General features: G+C 41.3%; 1 protein-coding gene across 1 annotated transcript; it reads left to right on the forward strand.

The window, feature by feature from the left end:
* Nucleotides 1-169: 169 nt before the first annotated feature.
* Nucleotides 170-24,531, forward strand: LOC125893458 (uncharacterized). The gene is made up of 12 exons (XM_049584159.1): nt 170-293; nt 3,921-3,988; nt 5,566-5,860; nt 6,122-6,276; nt 8,887-9,166; nt 10,850-10,999; nt 15,280-15,402; nt 18,619-18,686; nt 19,649-19,943; nt 20,243-20,397; nt 21,019-21,298; nt 24,361-24,531. Exons 2-12 carry the CDS (start codon nt 3,925-3,927, stop codon nt 24,515-24,517), a joined length of 2,022 nt encoding a protein of 673 aa, XP_049440116.1. The 5' UTR covers nt 170-293; nt 3,921-3,924; the 3' UTR covers nt 24,518-24,531.
* Nucleotides 24,532-25,206: the final 675 nt, after the last annotated feature.

A 25,206-nucleotide genomic window follows, 5' to 3' on the forward strand; every position in this document is an offset into this window, starting at 1 on the left:
ATTGGAATTGTGTACTTTATGTTTTAGCTGTTCTGTAAAGCACTTTGTAACATATGTTTTGAAAAGTGCTATATAAATAAAGGTTATATTATTATTATTATTTCAATAAAACCAGGCATTAACTGGCTGGTAGGGGCCGCAACTGATCAACAACTGCCTTAGTTTTGAATGTTTCTGCTATGTGGCAGTCAGGTTAGTGTTAGCAGATTCTTTAGTCGTCATTTTCACTTTGAAGTTGACATTTTACATCGCTGGTGTTTAGGAATTGTTCCTGTCCAGATTTGCACACCAAGGTAAGACAAATGTGGTTTTTATTCATTCAATGAAACATTACAGCACTGACTTTGTCTGCTACATGTGACAAATGTAAATCAGGTGTGGGGACCTTGGCTCACCTTTTCTGGTCTAGCCCCAAACTCAGGAATTTCTGGGCACACATTTTTCAGTTGTACAGTTAGAATAGCCCAGTATCACAGTGAGACAGTGAGGGACTGATTATTCTTTAACTCATCGCCGTGCATTACAGCAAGCTCTTATGTTTGGTATAGTCATAGCAAAAAGGGTTATTTTGCGAGAATGGAAATCTGCCTCTCCTCCTTGCTTTACTTAATGGCTAAATGACATGGTTTCTTGTCTACATCTCAAAGAAATTCAGTACACTGTCTAACAGCCTTATCAAGTTTTCTAAAATTTAGGGACCTTATATTGAACATATCAAAAGGATGAAGACTCAAGCTGACTAACCACATTGAGCTACTCCCTTGCATTGGTCTGTACACTGCGCTTCGATATACCAGGACACTATGTCTCCTTTGGACCTTCCCTGACCATCTGTTGTCTTTATCCTATTGATGTTGATGCTCTCTCTCTGTCCCAACCTTTCTGTGGACACATTATGACTGGCTGGTAATTGTACTGTTTTTTTTTTCTTTAGATGGCAGTGTGGTTGTTTTCTTGTTTTTGTTTGTCCTGTATTTCGTATCCTTACTGTTAGAAATTGAAAAAACATTCAATAATGTCAGCCAACTGCTGAAATCCCTTTGTCTGTCACTTATTGTGGTGATACACCGGCAACTTTTTGATAAACATCATGACAGGGCAAAGTGCTTACCAACAGGAATTAATGTACACTGAATGCCTAAAAATACAAGAAGTCCTCCAATCCATACAACCACGTGAGTCATATCGTCATACATCTGAATATGACCCACAGGTGTGTGTCCTAAATTAGCAAACCGACAGATGGATGATAAAGTATAGTATAGTAAAGTACAGTTTTGAACACTGGTCGCAGTTGCACCAAAACTATGTGGTTGGGTTTAGAAAAAACATCCATGGTTAAAACATTTGTCAAATCACTCACGTGACATATATCTACATACTACATTTTGTTGTTAACATGATTTTAGGTTGACTTTTGGTAAACATCAATCTGCTGGATGAAAGTCTGGTGCTTGTTTGACCCCTCCCACCGTAGTCACTGCCTCACAAAAACATAAATGTGGGTCAGAATGGCTGCTTGTAAAAAATCCCCGTGTGCTCGTCTTTTGGAAGAGGACATTCTCAGTCACATAACAAAAGGTGTTGTGTTCAGCTATTGCTATCATCACTATCACTACCACCACTACCTTGACTGTCTTGAGGACACAAAAGACCCAATTAATATAGAGTTGCTCTTTGTTAATTCATAGCTCCTATTTGTCTTGCTTGAGGAAATATCTTTCTCAGGCTTTATCCGCTGACAACAAAGGCTTGAAGGTAAAATATCACCGTCCCGCTTCTGATACATTTAACACCTACTTGGAGCAAATAGTGTTTATTACATGGATTTTGGGGAATATATCACAGGGTGTTCATTCACAACTCCTGGAATCTAGATCACCTGAGGAGAAGTGTGTGGGAGTAGACTCCATGATGCCATTTGATTGGATAGTGAGCTTTATAAATGATGGACTGCAAGGGAAAGATTTCACACAAATCGGTCAGTTTGAAGGGTTTTTATCTCCACACGCAGGAGCTCAGTCTGACACTGAAGAAGCCGACAAGAAGAAGCCGCTGTTCGTAAGTAAAAATCTAATTGGCAAGATACAGTAACTCTGGCTGAGGCAAAGAGTTGAATCACTGGACTCCAGGGATAAAACATTTGTTCTACCTAGAAATCAGAGTGAGCATTTTATTTCTGAGCTGCTTACTCACTGTAGTGACCTGGAGGGAAACCAAAGGGTGGGCACAACGTTTTCACAGCAACGCTGGTAACACTAAGTGGTGCACAGTGCAATAAAAGAAAAAGCAGTAACATTAACCTATGGACAGACAGGCATGACTTGTGAAGTATATTCTCTGCAGTTAATCAATTAATGGTTCACATCTCTAATGAATTAGGTAATTATAAAATACCAACTGGTTCCTATTGGTACTTAAATGGTAGGTACATGGGAGGAAAAAATACTTGGAGAACAGGAACATTTCAGCATTTTAATAATGCCGAAACAACAACAATATAAAAGCAACAGTCTTATTTTTTTGCATTTTTATGAGTTAAAATAAAAGACTGAAGTCTCATTGCGTGCACGCTAAATACTTATTTCTCTCAGATTTCGTTCACATTGTTTAAATCCGTGTTAATGGGCACTTTGGCAAAACAGTCCATACTCCATCCACCCAACAGGTATGACATATGAAGATTAGGGCTGCACGATTATGGCCAAAATGATAATCAGGATTACTCTGATCAATACTGAGATCACAATTATTTCTCTATTATCTATTTATCAATTATTTATCTATGCTACATTCCTGCTAATGTAAAAATCTTTGCATCACAATGCGATTTAAAATAAGGTTCTTCTTCATCTGAATTCAGTACATCTCCTTTGAGTATGTCTCCGCTGCTGTGTTTTTTTTTTTCTTTTCACATTCACATAATAAGACCGACCCTTATTCACAGTGCATCTCCAAGAATCAAAATAAAAATAAAATTCTGCTAAAACTTCTTACTCAAAATTAAATCAGCGCACTGCTCTCAATTTCACCTTGTGCTACAAATCCTTGCATCACAATGCAATTTAAAATAAGGTTCTTCTTCATCTGAATTCAGTACATCTCCTTTGTCTCCGCTGCTGTGTTTTTTTTTTCTTTTCACATTGGTCACGATACTGTGATGCGCTGTACAGCTGCTCTATTATGGATGTCTAAGTTGATGCTGGACAAAGACACTGATTCAGTGGAGTACTGTTAGCGTCATTATTCTTCTTGACCTTCATGTATTCATCATGCTGCAGGCTGTGGTGTTTTTTCAGGTGGCTTAACAAGTTAGTTGTGTTACTCTGTGGTGCAGACACAAGTCTCCTGATTGCTTCCAAACAGGTAATGATGACAGATTTTTCACTGGCTGCTGCTGCTGCAGGGTGCTGCATGGTGCACAGCTCCCCCAAAATGGAGGCCGAGTGTTAGTTTAGGAAGTGTTTGTTTTTGATGTGCAGCTTAGTTTTCTACGAGCAGAGCAAGCAATTTTAACATTAATATCGCAGCTGATCATATTTGTTTCATGTTTGGAAAGCAGACATTGTGATCATGATTAAAATCTGATTAGTTGTGCAACCCTAATCAAGATGCTGATTAAACAGCATGATTACTCGACAGGTGTGCCTTGATATGGTCACAAAAAAGGCCATCCTAAAATGTGCAGTTTTATCCCACAACACACTGCCATGGATGCTGCAAGATTTGAGGGAGCGTGCCATTGGCATGACGACTTTGGGAATGTCCAACAGAGCTGTTGCCTGTGACTTGAATGTTCATTTCACCACCATAAGCCAACTCCAAAGTTGCTTCTGAGAATCTGGCAGTCAAAATGTGCTTAGAATTATGCATTTGAAGCTTTACTTCTATTAACTGTTTCTCTTGTCTGTCATAAACAGAATAATGAAGCACAGTGTGGTTTTACTTTTGCTGCTCCTCTTGGGGATGTGCTCAGCTTGCCCTTCTGGTAAGTAAAATGTAAGAATATGCGTATTTATGTATTTACTATTAAACATTACCAGAGATAGTTGCATACATTTCATGTCATGGCATTTAATAATAAGCTCTGTGCAAATAATGGGTAACACACAACTGTAATTAAAATGCACAATGATTCAGAATGTTAGTATTCAAAGCACACATGACGGCTAAAATTATGTGATACATTTTGTGGGATCTGGTTTGTAAGAACTGATGTAAGTTCAACAGTATTCCGAAAAGCAAAACCATTCATATTCCCTAACTGCGTTTACAAAACTGATCAAAGAATGAGGTCAGGGCTCTCTCCCCAAACCTTTGTCCCTTCTTGGCCTCTATATCCCAAACAGTTCCAGCAAGGCATCAGCCAGGTGTGGACTGGCCATCGGGAGGTCTGATAATCTTGGGGGCTGGTCTCGTGAGGCCCAGACAGATCCTGGCATTATACAGCAGCAGCAGCAGCCTGCAGTTTACAGTATATACACAGATATTCGGTCTCCAGCGAAGGGCTGGTCCAATCCATAATAGCAGGTAGCAACCAGCTGCCATTGCAACTGAAACCAAAAGTACCTAGTACTACTCGCGCTGAGGCAGTTAGTACACTGCTCAAAAAAAAATCAAGGGAACACTTAATCATCACAGTCTAACACCAAGTCAGTTAAACCTCAGTCTGACCATTTGGAAAGCTCGAGTGATTGTGAATTAGTTTCAGCTGCTGTGGTGCAAATGAAAGTGACAACAGGTGCAATGGAGAGGCAAAAACAAGACAACCTCCCAAAAGAGAATGGTTTTACATGTGGTGGCCACAGACAGTTGCTCTCTCCTTATCCTTCCTGTCTGATTCTTCTCTAGTTTGCATTCTGCTAGTGTCCTTGTCACTACTGGTAGCCTGAGGCGGTACCTGCAGCCCAATCAGGTTGCACGTGTTGTCCAGCTCCAACAGGATGGCACATCCATATGTGAGGGTTTGCTGTGTCTCCCAGCACACTCTCAAGAGCATGGAGGGGATTCCAGGAAACCAGCCCTTTGTGTGAGGAGGAAAAGAAGGAGCACTGCCAGAGCCCTACAAAATGACCTCCAGCAGGCCACTTGTGTGCATGTTTCTGACCAAAGCTCAAAGTCCCAGTGAAAAAGTTAACGAACAGTAACAATTAGGGTGTCATCTTGACAAAACCTAAAACCAGGTTAACGACATGACCAATGTGTATTGGCTCTACTAGCATTTAAAATGAATGATGAAAGCGTAAGTCAGAGGTGACTACAGGTTGATTAGTGATTAGTGTCTGGACGGCAAGACGGGTCTTTCCCTTTTTGAATAAGGATTGCAGATGACTGCTGTGTGCTGGTGTGGAGAGTTATTTCCTCTCAGACAGGCACAGAACACAGCAACGTCAGACAATGCAGCAGGGGGCCTCTGTCGCCGCAAGTTCTTTGAAGTCGGTTTTGTGTGTTTGGTCCTTAAAGCTGTGCCTCACCTCTGATTGAGGGTAGAGGCTCAAGGCTACATTAGCATGCATTAGCCAACGTTAAGCTGGGAGCTAAAAAAAGTGTGTATTTCTTTCACAGGAAATGTGGCCTTGCGTGGCAAAGCAACTCAATCAACCCGCTTCAACGGACAGGAGATTGGTTTTGCGGCTGCCTACAATGCCATTGATGGAAACCGCGATACCAATTACTTCCATGGATCATGTACCGCGACTGCACAACAGACCAACCCCTGGTGGAGAGTGGACCTGCTGGAGTCCTACATCGTCACCTCTGTCGTCATCACCAACAGAGGAGACTGCTGTGCAGAAAGAATCCACGGGGCAAAGATTCACATCGGCAACTCTTTAGAAGGCAATGGTGCCGCAAACCCACTGTGAGTACATGTTGATTATTCATTAACATATTTATAGAAGATACAGTATATATAAAAAGTAACGGCTAAAGCTAGAATTTTGTACCTTTATTTCTTTCAGAGAAATGTAATGTGTGTACCTTCAACCTCAGTCCAGTCAGCCCAGTCACAACAGACCTGTTTCTTTAAGTAGGACACTTCTGTCTGCATCACTGAGGAACTCCAAAATAGATACTGAACATCATTATTAAGCTGCTTTCTCTCTTTTTGTTGCTTATTCAGGGTTGGTACCATTCCTGCAATCGCTGCAGGGGAGTCCTACACTGTGACTGTCAGCGGTCGTGTGGAGGGACGTTACGTGACTGTGTATCTACCTGGTTCAAACAAGATTCTTACACTCTGTGAAGTGGAGGTTTATGGGTACCGTGCCCCAACTGGTGAGAGTTTGAGCAATACCAGTGTTGTATCTCTGTGTTATATAGGTACTTATCAGTGATCATAAGTGTTATATCATAGGCAACTGGACTTGCTTACGTTTCTTGAAGATGTTTCGCCTCTGATCCAAGAAGCTTCTTCAGTTCTAAATGACTGGTATGGAGGTGCAGGCTTTAAACCCTGTGTGGGTGGGAACCCCTACAGAGTCTGTACCAGTCATTTAGAACTGAAGAAGCTTCTTGGATGAGAGGCGAAACGTCTTCAAGCAACGCAAGCAAGTCCAGTTGCCTATACTATAGCACTTAAGATTACCATGACCTGGATGACAGAGAATCTTCACCGAGAAGTACTTATCAGTGGCTTTATAACAGAGATCAGAGATCGTCCTGCCTGCAGGTCCCACAAGGTGCCACTTTACATGCTGTTGTGTTGTGCTATGGACTATTCACACGCTGGAATTTGTCATTTATGTGACAATGCATGAACGCAACACAGGCTACGCTCCAACTCAGTGTGTGTACAGTGCTGTGCTGCGCTGCTGTGCAAGCAGCGTGTGTGACTGTGCGTAACAGCAGCCTGTTGATGGTCAATTACACACTGTCCATAACAATAACTGTGTCAGGTCAGGCCAGTGCACCCTGATATAATGTAGGGGAAACACTGAATCAAGCAAGAAGACTCATGATACCATTTATTTATTAAATTGTAATCGCAAATGCAAATCGCGATATCATCCACCAAAATCACAATCGCACATTTTATCAAATCGTGCAGCACTAATACAGATAGATAGATTACAAACCTTGAACTTCACTGCACTGCCCTATGATCTCTAGTGGTACGGCTAGGTTTCGTCTGTATCTGTAAGACTTCAAAAGACGTGCACATACAGGGACAAAACGAATATAGAATACAGATAAAAGGCCCCATCTGTGTCCATACATGTATCTAATGTTGAGCATAAATGAGCCCTTACAGTGCTGGTCCTGTGGTTGCGGTCCAGACAGAAATATTCATGTAAATACATGTTAAAATTAAAAACCGTACACTTAAACACAGCAGGGACCTGCTTTCTCTGGAGCCGTTCCCACTGGTCACATTCTTTTTTTGCTTGTTATTACACAAGACATGGCAAATAAATTGGTGATCATCTCTTCTTTCCAAAACTACCAATTTAATCGCGACTGGTTTAAATTAGCTAGCTTGCTAAGTCCACCATGTTTTTATGCCACACTGACTACGGAAAATGAGCCAAACAAAGTTGGCACTAATCTGATGATAACAATGTGCTGTGTAGAGTGTGCGGATGAACCATAACATTTTTAAATTATATCGGGGTGTAAATCACCGGTTTCATCATGATACGATATTATATTGATTCTTCGGACAGCAATACGATATTTACCGATATTACAAAGTCTGTCAGGATACGATTTTGATACGATGCGATTCAGAGGATGCGATTGATACGAGATGATATCCTCTGCTCATTTAACATAATCGATTACAGAAGCGGCTATCCTTTTCCTTTTTTCTTTTGGCCATAAAAGATTAAACACATAAATAATGTAAATAACTGTAACCACTCAAGTGCAGTAAAGTTTACTTTAAACGGACTCCACTAACACACATAAAACAACACATGGGATAAGTTAGTCTTCAGGGCTTTCTGTCAGTCCTTTCTGGAAGAAATGTTTTAACTTTAACCCAAACCATCATCTTGTTCATTAAACTTCAGGCCTATCTCGCTTGAAGCCCAAAAGGAAAACTTCTCCCAACAGCCATTTCACCAAGGAATTCAATTCAGCTCAATAATATCTGTCAGGATTCACAGACATGTCAACTGTTTTTGTTAGTCACTCATTATTAGCTTATGCATCTTTACATTGCATAAATTAGCCTAGTGGCTACCAGACTTTTCTCCATTCATATCTTAACAAATCTTACTATATAATGACGAAAACTCTGTCTGTTCCAGGTTTTTCTCCTCACTGACTTGGTCAGTCCATGTGAAATTTGGCACAGTGGTAGAGGGTCATGGGAGGATGCCAATGAAGCAATATTACATCAATTGGCCAAAGGGGGGTGCTATAGCAACCAACTGAAATGTCAAACTTTGAATGGGCATATCTCATGCCCCGTATGTCGTAGAGACATGAAACTTTGCACAGAGATGCCTCTCCTCATGACGAACACATTTGCCTCAAGAACCCATAACTTCTGCTTATATAGATTTTCCGCCATTTTGAATTTTTTGAAAAACACTTCAAATGGATCTCTTCCTAGGAAGTTTGAGCGATCTGCATGAAACTGGGTGAACATAATCTAGGGAGCAATATCTAAAGTTCCCTCTTGGCAAAAGTTGGAAAACTTACTAAAACTGAGCTTCTATAAGGCAATGAATATTGCGGCGGGCGTGTAAATACTGTAATTATATCTTCATCGTCTTTCTCTGGGCTGCCTGCCATCTGCCTGCCGTTTGATGGTGACATAGACTTTCAAAATAAAAGCGTATCCTAAAGATGATGATAGGGATCGATGTTTTCACTTAGACAAAAAACTAACAAACATAAAAAAGTTGTATCTGTGCTGATATTTTATTGTTTTTGCAGGAGAAAACCTGGCAATCCAAGGAAAAGCCTCACAGTCATCACTCTATGAATTTGGCTCTCCATATAATGCCATTGATGGGAATCATGACGGTCACTGGATCAAGGCGTCCTGCAGTCACACAAACAACGACATGAATCCTTGGTGGCGACTGGTTCTGCCCACACACACAAAAGTCTTTTCTGTTAATGTAACCAACCGAGTTGATTCCTGGGAACGACTGAATGGAGCTGAGATCCGCATCGGAGATTCTCTCGAAAACAATGGCAACAACAACCCCAGGTAGTGTACAGCCTGTTCATTACAATATTAAAAAGTCTTCAAACTGGAATTTAAATGAAAATCATTAATGCTACAGGAGGAAGAATAATTTCTCTTTGGTGATAAATATTTAAGTTATTCGGGATTAAAATGTTGAAGCTCTGATCATAACACCACATCTCCAATCTTTATGTTACAGCAGACTGTATGTTACAGTCCAACCTATACCGAAATTGATATTTGGGAGTTCATTCTTTGCTCTGTGGGATTTCCACTGTGTTTTTCATAGTGGAAATTGTTATTGTATAATTTAGCACTAAACAACTATAAATTAATGACCTATATTGACATTCTAAACAATCTCAATCCAAGAAGTAGGAACATTTCTCTACTGTGATTTCGCATCACCGTCCATAACAATAACTGTGTCAGGTCAGGCCAGTGCCACCCCGATATAATGTAGGGGAAACACTGAATCAAGCAAGCAGACTCATGATACCATTTATTTATTAACTTGTAATTGCAATCGCGATATCATCCACCAAAATCGCACATTTTTATCAAATCGTGCAGCACTAATACAGATAGATAGATTACAAACCTTGAACTTCACTGCACTGCCCTATGATCTCTAGTGGTACGGCTAGGTTTTCGTCTGTATCTGTAATACTTCAAAAAACGTGCACATACAGGGACAAAATGAATACAGAATACAGATAAAAGTTCACAATCAAAGTTATTGTTTTCCGAAATTGGCACATTTATTGAATAATCTAAATATGAAAAACCTGTCCACAAATGACCTAATAAAGCCACTACAAGTCAGAAATTCTCATTAATGAGTAGAAATCTGTAGTTAGTGGTTAATTGCGCCAAAAAAATATTGTGAAACATCCTGCATTCACCTGGGCTCTCAGAGTACTGAAGATGAAGAGAGGTGAAAAAAAAAAATGGTATAAAAAGGTGGACGAGAACCCTTGGGTTACAGTTAAGGATCTGTCTAAAGTCACTGAGGTCACAATTTACATCTCAGCAATAAGAAAAAAATAGGACAAAGTGGTTCTCTGTGACATGACCTAAAGAGAGACATTCATGAGAGACAATCCTGAAATATCAATACTTACAATGATGCCCTGATAAAAACATCTGCCACCAACAGCCTACAAACTAAACATGCAGGACTACAAACCCAGTGTAACCCTCAGTGTCTATTACAAGTCAAATGAAGCCCAGTTCCAGACCAAAGAATACTTGTGAATACTTGTGTCAGTCTACAGCGTTCTGAAAACCTGCCAGTTAACACCAATATAACTATATATAACTTAAAGTTCCTTAAATCTGGATGAGGAAAGTGAGATACTTGGTTGCATCTCTAACAATAATGAAACAGCATAAACGGTACGCTTTTTTTCTGTTTCCACTGTAAAAAGTTGTGGATTGTACCAACAGAACCGTTCTGTACCGTCCCCATGTTTGGTCCCCCCTCTGTTGGGGTACCTAGCACACAGATCTGGTACTAAAAGGTGGAGCTGTGAACAGTGCAGTCTGATTGGTCAGTAGAGGACGGTCAGGGCTGAGTTGTGGCTGGTTTTGAGGAATCTTTGGTCTGAACTGAGATTTAGACATATGGGCGTGGTGAAAATGATCTTTTCCTTCAGCCAGGCTTTGCTGAGTTAATTAAGACATTTCTGCTTCTTCTACCAGGTGTGCCGTGATCACAAGCATCCCACCAGGTGCTACTCGTGGATTCGACTGTAATGGGCTGGAAGGCCGCTATGTTAACATATTTATCCCTGGAAGAGCGGAGTACCTCTCCCTGTGTGAGGTGGAGGTCTATGGCTCTTTCATGGATTCACTTTAAAAGAGCAAGAATGAAGCCTTCTTGAGTCTTCTTGTGATTCGAGATTAATGTTTATAACACATGGTCCCTGTTAAATAAAATTATTAAAAAAAAAAAAAGCCAGTGTTGTTATACGTACTCAGACAAACCAAAATAATATATTTAGCTTTAATTTGATTGCTGCATTGTTTGCATGATAAATAACCAATCACATTGTGTGCAACATGGAGCTAAGTCTGTCCTAGACAATAGCAATATGGCATTAGTCAGATAAACTGGCTCTTACATGATCTCTGGTAAATCAGTTTGAATCATGTTTGAATTAAGCTTACTATAATAAAAACATTATCACAGGAGCCTACGTGTGTTTCATGATTGATCTGTTTTCTAATGCTGTTTTAAACTGCTCTTTAATGCTGAAATGGTGATCGTACTGTCACTGCCTGCTGCTGTGTCTGTGTCTCTGAAATAGAATTAAATCATTAAAAGAGCCTTGCATGTTGGTCTGGATCAAAACACACTTGATTAAACTTAAACACAAAGAATGTGGAGTTACAGAAGAATCATGTTTTCAGTTTTTAACTTGTGTCTTTATTTGGGCTGTACGACGGAGTATTAGGGCCTCATTGAAGAAAAAGAAAATCTGAACCTGCTTGTGGCAGCTGCTCTTTGTCTCAGGTGTGTTGCCTCGACACACACATTCGGAGGCAGGGCCGGAGTGGGACTCATTTTCAGCCCTGGAGTTTCATGCCTCAGACTGGCCCACTTTAGATCACGACCTATTATAACCTACATGTTAAGTCTACAATAGCGCACTGTTGTCTAAAGCCTTGTAATTCAGTGTATTTTTCTAAAATACTTCCAATTCAGTGCAAGTAACTGTGCGTTCACACCAAACGCGATGGACGCGATGAACGCCACAAGTTTCCATTCAAAATCAATGTAAATGACGCGATGACACACGATGTCGCTTCGGGCGACGCGTTTAAGGCGATAAGAGTGACGCGATGAAACGATGATGCGTCCATCGCCTCATCGCGTGTGTCGCTTGAAGTTGAAAAATTTGAACACATCGCGCGACATCCAATCAGCGTTGATATCCAACCATTCATAAAGAAATTATAAGCAACTAACCGGAGACAGATGGACAGGCGCTCCGCAGCTGGGATGGAGCGCCTGTAGTTGGTGTCCAGGCGGGAGATCCTCGCACCGATACGGGCCAACAGGTCCTCAAACTGGGCCAGCGTCAGCCTGAAATACCACTGGAAACGACCGTCATCCAGACGCAGCTCTTGCAGGAGGTGATGATATTCACCCAGCTGTGTGCGTTTCTGGAGGATATTGTGAACCCAGACACGGCGGCGTTTGGGTCTCCGATCCAAATCAGATGTCCACAACAGATAAAGAGTAGCTACGGTAGTTAACTCAGCCATGGTTGACGAGAAAATAGCAGGAGGTGAAGAAAATTGTGGGAGGAGGGTTGCGATTGAAGCGATAATCAAAAAGGTGACATCTGTGATCAAGCGACGCGATACTCGCGTTACGGGCAATGACATCGCGTCCATCGTGTTTGGTGTCAACGCACAGTAAGGGTTGCTTCACAATGAATTCAAATAAACACAAGAAGTTTGTGCTCTAGAAAAGGATCAGCACTCAGTGAATAACCTCGTAAGCTCTATGATAAGCTATTATGGCAAGGCTTAACTATACAGACCAGTGAGCAGTGATAACTAACACGTCTTTGGTGTCATCAGGTGGGAACCTCCTTTCACCAGTGTTTCGTCTAGTTGGTCCCACGACACCTCCAGGAGGCTAGACAGTGATCTCTGGTGCCCCAGAGACACTCCCCTAATGCCAGGTCTCACTGCTCCCCGCACCAACCCAACAACCTCCTTTACCTCCGTACATGTGAGCTCCAGGTAGAGACAGTGCCGATACTACCTTTCCTAGCACATTCACCATACTCTATTTCACACGCTACATAGCATAACTCCAATATAAGCGACCTTGGGTGCCGCCGGGACTTCGGCGTCCTCCGTCCACTCCTCTGATGAGGAGGCATGTTGGTGGTCGATTCCACAAATCGTCGGAGATGTGCGCGTAATCAGACTGCCGCTGCAGACCACCACGGAGCCGGTGTCTCCACCTCACCAATTCAGCTGCTGCAGAGACTTCACCTTCATCCATGCTCTTTGTTAATGAAGAGGCGTGTCGGTAAACGACTCCAAAATTCATCGCCGGAGATGCGCGCGTAATCAGAGCGCAGCTCGCACAGCCACGTGGAGCCGGTGTCTCCACCTTTTCTCATAATATCACAACTTTATTCTCGTAATATTATGACTTTTTCTTGGGACAACTTTATTCTTGTATTATTACAAGAGTTTTTTCTCGGCTGCACAGATAGGAAACAAAAGATTACTTTTAATCAATAGGTTTTCTACAACTACAAATAATTTCTACACATTTATAAACTGTCATCTCTCCAGCAGTGTTTGACAGGTTTAAGGGTTGATTTACAAACACACACTAAATGATCATTTGAAAAGCTCAGCATCTCTCTATTTATGATCTCAAAAACTTTGACACGACAAAAAACTAATGTGAGACAACTAGGATTTGTCCCCAGGTTCATTGTAAACTCTGACTTATCCATCTGACTGTTAAGAAGCAGAAACATAACTTCTTTCTTCATCTGCAACATGTTAGTCTGGAGATTTAAACTGGTGTCCTCTCACAGAGTTGATGATTCAAACTAATCTTTCATCTCAGAAAAGATCTCAGAAAACTAATCTGAGTTCAGACTGTTTACTTACAGCACAGCTACACTCACAGATAAGTGAGCCTCCTACCTGCCTGTCAAACACCATCAACCCAGAAACCTTCCTGCGACGGTCCGGACTGAGTGGAGTCAGCTGTGAAGTCCAGCAGCCAGTTGCTGCTCACTCCGCTGCCATAACAGGCGTAGCTAACTGCTAACAGCCACCGCTGCAACTAATTCTGCAAATCCATTCAGCAGCTCCACCATCCAGTCAGACACACGGCTGATTATGGTTTTTGCTGACTAACCAAACATCCTGGCACAGACTATTTACTGCAGTTGCTTGTCACTCATGTCGCATTTGAAGATAATTACAAGCACGTCCTTTCTTGGCTCTCAATGTCTGATAGTCATCCACGAACATTTTCTTCATGTCTTGTCAACAAAAAGGCAACACAGATTTCGTCTTAGTTTTTATTATCAACACCTATTTTTAGCTCGACATCCCTAGTTTTTGTCACGGAAAACCCCCCAAAAACTTTTGTTTTACTTTTTACAAAATCAACACTGCTTTCTGTGCTGTCATATATGATATTTGTATGAAAATGAATTAAAACTATCAGTATAATGAAATATATGTTTTAATGTGTTAATGTTTGTATTGCCATTATTGTGTACTGTTCGAATATCTGGATACATTTTATTTGATGCTTTGGCAACTTTTATGCCAGTAAAGTCTGAACTGAGCTGATACTGCTGGATCAGAACACTCGTCTCTCTGTGAGATGTGTGTATTAAATGACCTTTGGGGAATATTTATCTATCACACCTGGAAGGGGCTGCCAAGAGTGAAGAATGAGGAATCAGGGTAAGCACTTGTGTCCACATTTCTCTCGCTTCATTTATTTCATCAGTTCATTATCGTTATGAATTATTTGTCTTCTGTTTTACTACATTAGGGCTTATGTTCATCAAACCATCAAGAATTACATTTAAAATCTTAAAAGAGCCAACTTTGGGATAAAAAACTATTGCTAACACTTTTTTAAAAAGTCCATCAGTTGTTTTCTTCCACTGTACTTACAGTAGGAAGTATTTTACTGGTGCCTGATTCAAAACAAATAATTACACTCATCCTTGACTCTATTATTAATGCAGCGCGCCGTCATTTCAAACTCAAAACTTTATAATTTCGGTTGAGACAATCCCAAATGTAGCTCCTGACATCTGGTGGCGCTTTTAACATTACTACAGTGACATTCCAGCTAGGACATGAACAGCCACAGTGACTGAAATAAAAGTTATAATAAAAATAGGACAAGAATAAATTGTTGACATCACATAAGTCGTGAAAGACGACCAGGGGTGATTGGTCATGGACCATCGTGTAGTCTGTCACGGCACAATTTTATGACTCGACAATTGCCTTATCTGACATAGTGACCTTTGGAAGAGAGAAAATTGTTCTGTAGTGTGAAGCAGGCATTAACTGGCTGGTAGGGGCCACAACTGATCAACAACTGCCTTAGTTTGAATGTTTCCGTTACGTGGCAGTCAGGTTAGTGTTAGCAGATTCTTTAGTCGTCATTTTCACTTTGAAGTTGACATTTTACATCGCTGGTGTTTAGGAACTGTTCCTGTCCAGATTTGCACACCAAGGTAAGACAAATGTGGTTTTTATTCATTCAATGAAACATTACAGCACTGATTGTTCAAAACGTTCAATAATATCAGCCAACTGCTGAAATCCCTCTGTCTGTCACTTATTGTGGTGATACACTGGGCAACTTTTTGATAAGCATCATGACAGGGCAAAGTGCTTACCAACAGGAATTAATGTACACTGAATACCTTTATAAAGTTTGCTAAAAATACAAGAAGTCCTCCAATCCATACAACCACGTGAGTCGTATCTTCATACATCTGAATATGACCCACAGGTGTGTCCTAAATTAGCGCACCTACAGATGGACGGCAGAGTAGCTTATATATGACTGTTTATGGTCACAGTTTTAAACATGTGGGTAACATGTGAAATGGTTGCAGTTGCACCAAAACTACGTGGTTGGGTTTAGAAAAAACATCATGGTTACAATTATTAGGTTTGTTACAAAGGCAACGTCATATATCTCATGTGACACATGTTGTACATCTATATACTACATCACGTTGTCAGAATAACTATGTTGACTTTTGGTAAACATCAATCTGCTGGATGGAAGTCTGGCTAACAAAAACATAAATGTGGGCCAAAATGGCTGCTTGTAAAAAAAAAAACCCTGTGTGCTCGTCTTTTGGAAGAGGACATTCTCAGTCACATGACAAAAGGTGTTGTGTTCAGCTATTGCTATCATCACTATCAGTACCACCACTACCTTGACTGCCTTGGGAGCATAAAAGGCACTGATTTACAGACCTAATGACCCAATTAATACAGAGTTGCTCTTTGATTCTGACACATTTAACACCTGCTGGTAAATGGTAGTTTAAAGGTTTCACAACAGAAACAAAGAAGACAAAGTATCACACTGTGCACTTCACAACACAGTATAACAGACATTGCACATAATCACAAAGAGTATACATTTATATTACAAAATCATTGTGTGTTTCTTACATGAACTTTGGGGAATATTTCACGGTGTGTTCATACACGACTCCTGGAATCTAGACAAAGGATTTCAGTCTGTCTTCTAACCAGAAATTAGGGTGAGCATTTCATATTGCATTTCTTTTATTTTATTTATTATCCTCACCAGGGAGTTTATGTTTTCAGTTTGGTTTGTTTCTCAGCTGGATTACGGAAAAACTTCTGGCCTAATTTTCACAATTCTTGTCAGATGGGTGAGTCATGGGCTAAGGATGAACCCATTTAATTATGGAGTGTCATGGGGCGGATAAACAAATTATTTTCCACTTTTGTTTGTACTGCAAGATGGCATTTGGCCTTGTCAGAGGTCTGCCCTCTCATGGTGTCATTCTAGTGTTACTGATTATATCAATGCATCTTGTCTGTTATGAATTCTTTGTATATATATATGCATTTATTACACGGCTCTATTAAATGCTGTATTCTGATTGGTCAGTCACGGCAGTCAGCGGTCTGATATTACTGTGTAATGACCGTTGCTACTAGCAACGGTCATTACACAGTTGCTATGTAGCCCAGCGTTGCTAAGGGACGCTGTCCTGCAACACTGCAGATGTCAAACAACTTCCGAAGTAAAAAACAAACAGAACTGGCTGATTTTAACATTTGATTTAACTTATTTGGAGAGTAGCTACAAGGATTTTGAGGAATGGGATGTCGCTGAAGAATAAGAATATGGACTTTCTCTGCCAAAAACAAAAGAACACAGATTTGAATACACACTCAGCAGTCATGCTTAATGACATTTTACGCGAGTTTTATGCCTCGGTTCAGTCCACTAAGCCTGGGTGAGTACAAAACTTAAACCAAAAGTTGTCGAATCCGGGATAATGTATAATGAGCCGGTGAATACTGGGAAAATAACTCCCTTCAGGGTTCTATTCCCTTGTCGGGAGTTATTTTCCCAGTATTCACCGGCTCATTATACATTATCCCTTACATATAGTTTTCTCTGTGCCTTCAAGAATTACACTCAACAAACACTCATAAGAGCCAACTGTATCGGTAACACTTTAAAAGACAACAATGAGTGAGTGTCACAGCAGATGCGTGCGCATCATGATGGCAGAAAAACAACGGAAACCACAGAGAAACAGTCGAGATACCTGGAATAAAAATGTCTTGTTGTGCAGTTGTATGTCACAAAGGAATACAAAAAAAGATAAATTAATTTTTTTAGAGAACAATCACTAAGGACGCCGATTTGTAGACTTTTACGGATACTAACATTTGATGTAAGCAAAATAACCTACATAATATTCACATGTACAATTCACAGAGCCCTACAGTTACAGCATGAAAAAAAATTTAGACCTATATTTACATCCACCTAGTGGCACCAGTATTTACATTGGTCTAAAGTGCATTAAATGATGAAAAGAAGTTAATACTAACTGAGCCATGAGGTGCAGTTTGTTTCCAGTATACAGCTGTTTGACTTGTTTGATACTGTTAACTGTGTGTTGGAGCACGTAAGTGCTCAGACCTCTCCATGGCTGCTCAAGCCCTGAAGCGCCCATGGAATCAGCGCCTGTGGCACTGAGCTGGTTTTAGGAGGAGCTTTAGGAGGATCAAATTGTGTGATTGAAATTAATCAGTGGGTAGTTACGTGGTTGGATTATTTGGAAGAGAGTAGGCCAACGTCAAACTGTTAAGCTGAATAGTTTTTTATCCTTGTATTGTGTAGGTCTACAAAGAGCTAAAATGTGGCCTGCTCATAAATGATGGGGTGCCAAATAAAATCATTTTTCTGTGGGACTTTATTCTCTGACTTTATTGCCTTATAGTATTGAAACTGTAAAAATCTAGCAAAGCAGATCATCACAAAACAGCTTCAAGAGACAACTGTTGTAGGGAGAGACTGGCTGAAAACAGGTCTGTGATGACATGAATGCCACTCAACAGCCTTGTGGTAAAATCAGCTGTTCCTGGGACAAAGTGACTTTTATTTATCGGCAGAAAAACGTGGGGATAATTGCTCTTTGAGAAAATTATGTCTGATGTAAAGTGAAAAATGAGACTGAAAGTTTGTTGTTTGATGTTGCAAGTTTTGAGCGAGCTTCAAGAATGTCCATCTGAGCTGTTGTCCGTGACTTGAATGTTCATTTCACCACCATAAGCCATCTCCAATGTTTCTGAGAATCTGGCAGTCAAAATGTGCTTAGAATAATGCATTTGCAACTTTACTTCTATTAACAACTCTTTCTCTTGTCTGTCATAAACAGAATAATGAAGCCCAGTGTGGTTTTTCTTTTGCTGCTCCTCTCGGGGATGTGCTCAGCTTGCCCTTCTGGTAAGTAAAATGTAAGAATATGTGTATTTATGTATTTACTATAAAACATTACCAGAGATAATTCCCCGATTGCATTTACAAAACTGATTAAAGAATAAGGTCAGGGCTCTCTCCCAAAACCTTTGTCCCACTTAGCTTCTTTACCCCAAACGGGGCCATCACAAAGGTGTGGGATTTTCCCAGTGGGCCAGTCTTGTGAAGGGTCTTGGTGTGACCAACTTAGAAGGTGGAAAAGGCCCTGACACACCAAATTGACGGTCAGTCAAAGTTGGGCCACTGATGAGTGTTGTCGGTGCAGGACCTCGTTGGTCTGGTTTTTTTTGGGGGGGGGGCTCATTCAGCATGTTGAATCTGTATCAGCATAGAGGAGCCCATCGGCAAAAGGAATACTCTGATTGGCAGTTCAGCTCAGCACACAAGAAGAGAAACAGAAGTTAAAGTCAAGAGAGAGTGAGACATAAACAAAGTTGTTACATAAGGTAATATTATTTTTCTTTAGCCATTGAGCTCTTCAGCAGAAACATTTGGTGATGGTTTGTGTTACTGTTCACTGACACATGGTAGATATGCTTTGTTCTTTCAACACTGGATTGTATTGTTGATGTGCTAACTAACGTCCAGACGTCAAGACAAGTCTTCTGGTTTCCATTTTTGAATAAGGATTACAGACGAACACTGTGTGCTGGTGTGGAGAGTTATTTCCTGTCAGTCAGGCACAGAACGTACGTGCTGGCCAACTGTCAGCTGTGTGTCCATGTGCAACTTTTTTTGCCGAGACACAGCAACGTCAGACAATGCAGCAGGGGGCCTCGGTCGCCGAAAGTTCTTTGAATTCGGTTTTGTGTGTCTGGTCCTTAAAGCTGTGCCTCACCTCTGATTGAGGGTAGAGGCTCAAGGCTACATTAGCATGCATTAGCCAACGTTAAGCTGGGAGCTAAAAAATGTGTGTATTTCTTTCACAGGAAATGTGGCCTTGCGTGGCAAAGCAACTCAGTCAACCCGCTACAACGGACAGCAGATTGGTTTTGCAGCTGCCTACAATGCCATTGATGGAAACCGTGATACCAATTACCTCCATGGATCATGTACCGCGACTGCACAACAGACTAACCCCTGGTGGAGAGTGGACCTGCTGGAGTCCTACATCATCACCTCCGTCATCATCACCAACAGAGGAGACTGCTGTGCAGAAAGAATCCACGGGGCAAAGATTCACATCGGCAACTCTTTAGAAGGCAATGGTGCCTCTAACCCACTGTGAGTGCATGTTGATTATTCATTAACATATTTATAGAGGATATATATGAAAAAAAATGCTAGCTAGAGCTACTATTTCGTACCTTTGTTTCTTATAGGGAAATTTAACTGCTTATTTTCATATCTGCTCCGTTCATTATTCATCACCATGTTTTACCTTCAACCTCAGTCCAGTCAGCCCAGTCACAACAGACCTGTTTCTTTAAGTAGGACACTTCTGTCTGCATCACTGAGAAACTCCAAAATAGATACTGAACATCATTATTAAGCTGCTTTCTCTCTTTTTGTTGCTTATTCAGGGCTGGTACCATTCCTGCAATCGCTGCAGGGGAGTCCTACACTGTGACTGTCAGCGGTCGTGTGGAGGGACGTTACGTGACTGTGTATCTACCTGGTTCAAACAAGATTCTTACACTCTGTGAAGTGGAGGTTTATGGGTACCGTGCCCCAACTGGTGAGAGTTTGAGCAATACCAGTGTTGTATCTCTGTGTTATATAGGTACTTATCAGTGGCTTTATAACATAGAGATCAGATCCTCCTGCCTGCATGTCAGATTTTAGTGATGCACAGAACTTCCAAAATTGAGCAACAATGAGCTCTTACAGTGCTGGTCCCGTGGTTGTGGTCCAAACAGACAAATTCATACATGTTAAAATCAAGAACAGTACACTTAAACACAGTCATAGAGCAGAAGGGACCTGTTTTCTCTGGAGCTGTTCCACTGATCAAGTTCTTTTTTGCTTGTTATTATACAACCCTCTCCTCTCCAGCACTGGGTGTGGATGTACGTCCCCTCATGGCTGATGGGAGGCTGCACAGCCACTGATGACAATTTGAGCCAAGTTTTGTAAAACATCCTGTCTGTACCATTTTCAGTAGCAGAGAGTTGTCATTGTGTCACCTAAAAAAATTAATACAAAAAGTTCTCAGTAGTGAAAATAGTACTGGACTTCCCTAGAGTCAGGACCTGTCAGAGTCAGATTATTGATGTCTGCATTTGTCTAAAATTATACCACTAAAAGCAAAACAAAACAAAAAAGTTGTGTCTCTGCTGATATTTTATTGCTTTTGCAGGAGAAAACCTGGCAATCCAAGGAAAAGCCGCACAGTCATCACTGCATCTATTTGGCTCTCCATATAATGCTATTGATGGGTATCATGACGGTAACTGGATCAAGGCGTCCTGCAGTCACACAAGCAAAGAAATGAATCCTTGGTGGCGACTGGTTCTGCCCAGACACACAAAAGTCTTTTCTGTTAATGTAACCAACCGAGTTGATTACTGGGAACGACTGAATGGAGCTGAGATCCGCATCGGAGATTCTCTCGAAAACAACGGCAACAACAACCCCAGGTAGTGTACAGCCTGTTCTTTACAATATTAAAAAGTCTTCAAACTGGAATTTAATGGAAATCATTTATGCTACAGGAGGAAGAATAATTTCAGTTTCTCTTTGGTGCTACATACTTTAGTTATTTGGGATTAAAATGTTGAAGCTCTGATCATAACACCACATCTCCAATCTCCAGATTTTATGTTACAGTCCAGTCTATATTGACATTGGCCGCGCTTCCCAGATCCAGATGAGAAGATCTTAGCGCTAAGATCTTTGTAAGAACGCTCTTAAGCCCGCCTTGAAAGAAAAACGCGTTTCCCAGATTCGCACTTTTCTGACCCACGAGCTGACCCACTCTCAACAGTCTTCTTAGCGACCAAATGCTCACAGATCCAGTCGCGTCAGAAAAATTAATATTACACTAAGCAAAGAGACGTTATAACAGTGCGCACCGTATATATTATGATCTATTTTATACTTCAGATTTATATTGCTTAACATTAATTGGTGACAGAAAAGAACGAATGCCATTCTGCAGGGAAACGCGTGTCCTTATTGTGCATTTTGAATCTTGAATCTATATGTTTTATAAAGGCCGTGTGTGCGCTCAAAGCTGTGGCACAAGTTACACACCGAAATCTGGCGGAAGAAAAATAATAAGACGAAACATAAGTATGAGGAATAACAAGTGTGTTCCTATATGTGCTGTGCACATCAGGCACAAATAAAATGAATCATCATGACTATCATTTATCATAATTTGTCCGCACATATCCCACATCTGCATGCAGATATGAGATTCAGCAGGTAGAGTCTGCCTTGGTCTTTCCTGTACAGTGCTGTTATGTGATTAGTGCAGTCCAGTTTATTGTTAAGATGAACACCCAGGTACTTATAAGATGTCACCATCTCAATGTCCTTTCCCTGGATGTTCACCGGTGTTGGGGGGAGGAGTCTGCGCCTGCGGAAATCCACCATCAGCTCTTTGGTTTTCCCTGCGTTGATCTGAAGGTGGTTCCTCAGGCACCAGTCCACAAAGTCCTGGTTCAGTTCTCTGTACTCCCTGTCGTCCCCATCTGTGATGAGGCCGACGATGGCAGAGTCGTCAGAGAACTTCTGCAGATGACAGGTGGGGGTGTCGTATGAAAAGTCTGCAGTGTAGAGGGTGAAGAGGAACGGTGCCAACACCGTCCCCTGCGGGGCCCCCGTACTGCAGACAACCAAGTCCAATACACAATCCTAGGTCTTGACATACTGCGGCTGCTCTGTGAGGTAGTCCAGGATCCAGGATGTGAGGTGATTAGCCACCCCTATGTGCTCCAGTTTGTCCCTCAGAAGTGCAGGCTGTATGGTGTTGAAAGCGCTGGAGAAGTCAAAGATTGTCAAAGAACATGATTCTCTCAGAGCTTCCGGACTTCTCCAGGTGAGAAAGAGCTCTATGCAGGAGGAAGATGATGGCGTCGTCCACCCCAGTGCCAGGCTGGTAGGCAAACTGCAGGGGGTCCATTGAAGGGTCTACTGCGGGGCGGAGACGAGACAGGACCAGGCGCTCCAGAGTCTTCATGAGGTGCGATGTTAATGCCACCGGTCTGAAGCTGCTGAAGTCCTTACAAGTCAGAATTTCCCATTAATGAGTAAAAATCTGTAGTAAGTGGTTAACTGTGCCAAAAAATATTGCTTACTGATATTCACCTCTCTACAAGCTGATGTGAAACATGTCGCATTCTAAGGCTGGGGGACATGGACAAAAATTAATATCTCGGTATTTTCAGGCTGAATGGGCGAAACACGATATATATCCTGGTATTTTCTACGAAGTGGGCTACATGGAAAAACATTTATTGTGAAGCAGCAAAATAAGGAAATGTTAAGTTTTTCTGTTTCCACAGTGAAAAGTTGTGGATGGTACCAATAGAACCGTTCCGTACCGTCCCCATGTTTTGTCCCCCCTCTGTTGGGGTACCTAGCACACAGATCTGGTACTAAAAGGTGGAGCTGTGAACACTGCAGTCTGATTGGTCAGTAGAGGACGGTCACTCTGCTCAGGGCTGAGTTGTGTCTGGTTTTGAGGCTCATGTAACCACTGTTCATACTGTGGAGAGTTTTATTAGTTAACTGTAACTATAAAATGAAAGGATGTTTTGCTGCCTCTTACAGCAGCTGGAGTCTGAGAAAAAATAATTTAATTCACTGGGCCGACTGCCGGCAACTTTTAAGGTGGAACGTTGGAACTTGTGATGTTGCTCAATGCATGAGTTGATGACATGAATCCATCAACATACCTTAAAATTCTGTGACAATTTTGACCATCACTTTAGTTTTTATATGACAAACAATTTTAGTAATGAGTGGATCATCAAGCGTTTATATAGATTAATTTTGGCCAGGTTATGTGAACTGCATATTCTAATCCTCACTTGGAAGGGGGAAAAAAGCATGGTGGAGCTTTGTTCCTGTGGGGAACACTAAACCCCTGAGCTTGCCTGAGAAGGACTAAATGCACAAACCCAGTATTTTTAAATATCCCATGGAGAGAGACTCTCACTGCAGCCTGTTCTATTTTGTTCTGAAAATGTCAGCATGCAGCCTCGTTCTGTGGACGAGAAACCAGGTGCAGACTGGTAAAGGAAGAAATACAGTGAGTGCTGGACGGAGCAGTGAGTGACAACAACCCCGCCCACATTTAAGAGGACTGTTTGCGGTGGAAACGCAAGAGTCTAGGTACCACGTCTAAAGGGTTACTGTTGGTTCCAAAGGTACCATACTGACAGTGTTTCAGTGGGCTTAAATGATACAGACTCGGGTGTTGTCAGCATGCTGTCTGCTGACAGGTTGTAACTGACTTGGCCAGTGGACACTACAAGCCAACTGGCTGTTAAAGCAGTTGACATTGCTCATAAAACCAGCCACTGTCTCAGATTAGCCGGTCTGAGTCGAGCTGAAACAGGTCAGCTCACGCCTCTCTAACATACTGAAACAGTTTCCTCTGGTTGTGAATCTTTGGTTTGAACTGAGCTTTATCTTTTCCTTCAGCCAGGCCTTGCTGAGTTAATTAAGACATTTCTGTTTCTTCTACCAGGTGTGCCGTGATCACAAGTATCCCACCAGGTGCTACTCGTGGATTTGAGTGTAATGGGATGGAAGGCCGCTATGTTAACATAGTTATCCCTGGAAGAGTGGAGGAGCTCTCCCTGTGTGAGGTGGAGGTCTATGGCTCTTTCCTGGATTCACTTTAAAAGAGCAAGAGTGAGCCAGACAAACCAAAATAATACATTTAGCTTTAACTGGATTGTTTGCATGAAAAATAACCAGTCACATTGTGTGCAATATGGAGCTAAGTTGTCTTAGACAAGAGCAATATGGCATTAGTCAGATAAACTGGCTCTTACATGATCTCTGGTAAGTCAGTTTGAATCATGTTTGAACTAAGCTTACTATAATAAAAACATTATCACAGCAGCCTACGTGTGTTTCATGATTGATCTGTTTTCTAATGCTGTTTTAAACTGCTCTTTAATGCTGAAATGGTGATTGTACTGTCACTGCCTGCTGCTGTGTCTGTGTCTCTGAAATAGAATTAAATCATTAAAAGAGCCTTGCATGTTGGTCTGGATCAAAACACACTTGATTAAACTTAAACACAAATAAAGAATGTGGAGTTACAGAAGAATCATGTTTTCAGTTTTTTAACTTGTGTCTTTATTTGGGCTGCCCCCTGATAGTCGCACTAAGGTCATTAGTCGGCAATATTTCACTGGTTGCTTAGTCACAGGAAAAGAAAAAGAAAAAGTGAAACTGTAACTGAGCTGCACCTCGTCAAAATAAGTCAAAATATCAAAATATTAATTCTGATAAATACTGAACTGATCACGTTAGTGCAGGGCTACCCAGAGCTTTACATCTGTCCCACAGACAATAGGCCTAC

This window comes from Epinephelus fuscoguttatus, linkage group LG8 (genome assembly GCF_011397635.1).
Source record: "Epinephelus fuscoguttatus linkage group LG8, E.fuscoguttatus.final_Chr_v1".
NCBI lineage: Eukaryota > Metazoa > Chordata > Actinopteri > Perciformes > Serranidae > Epinephelus > Epinephelus fuscoguttatus.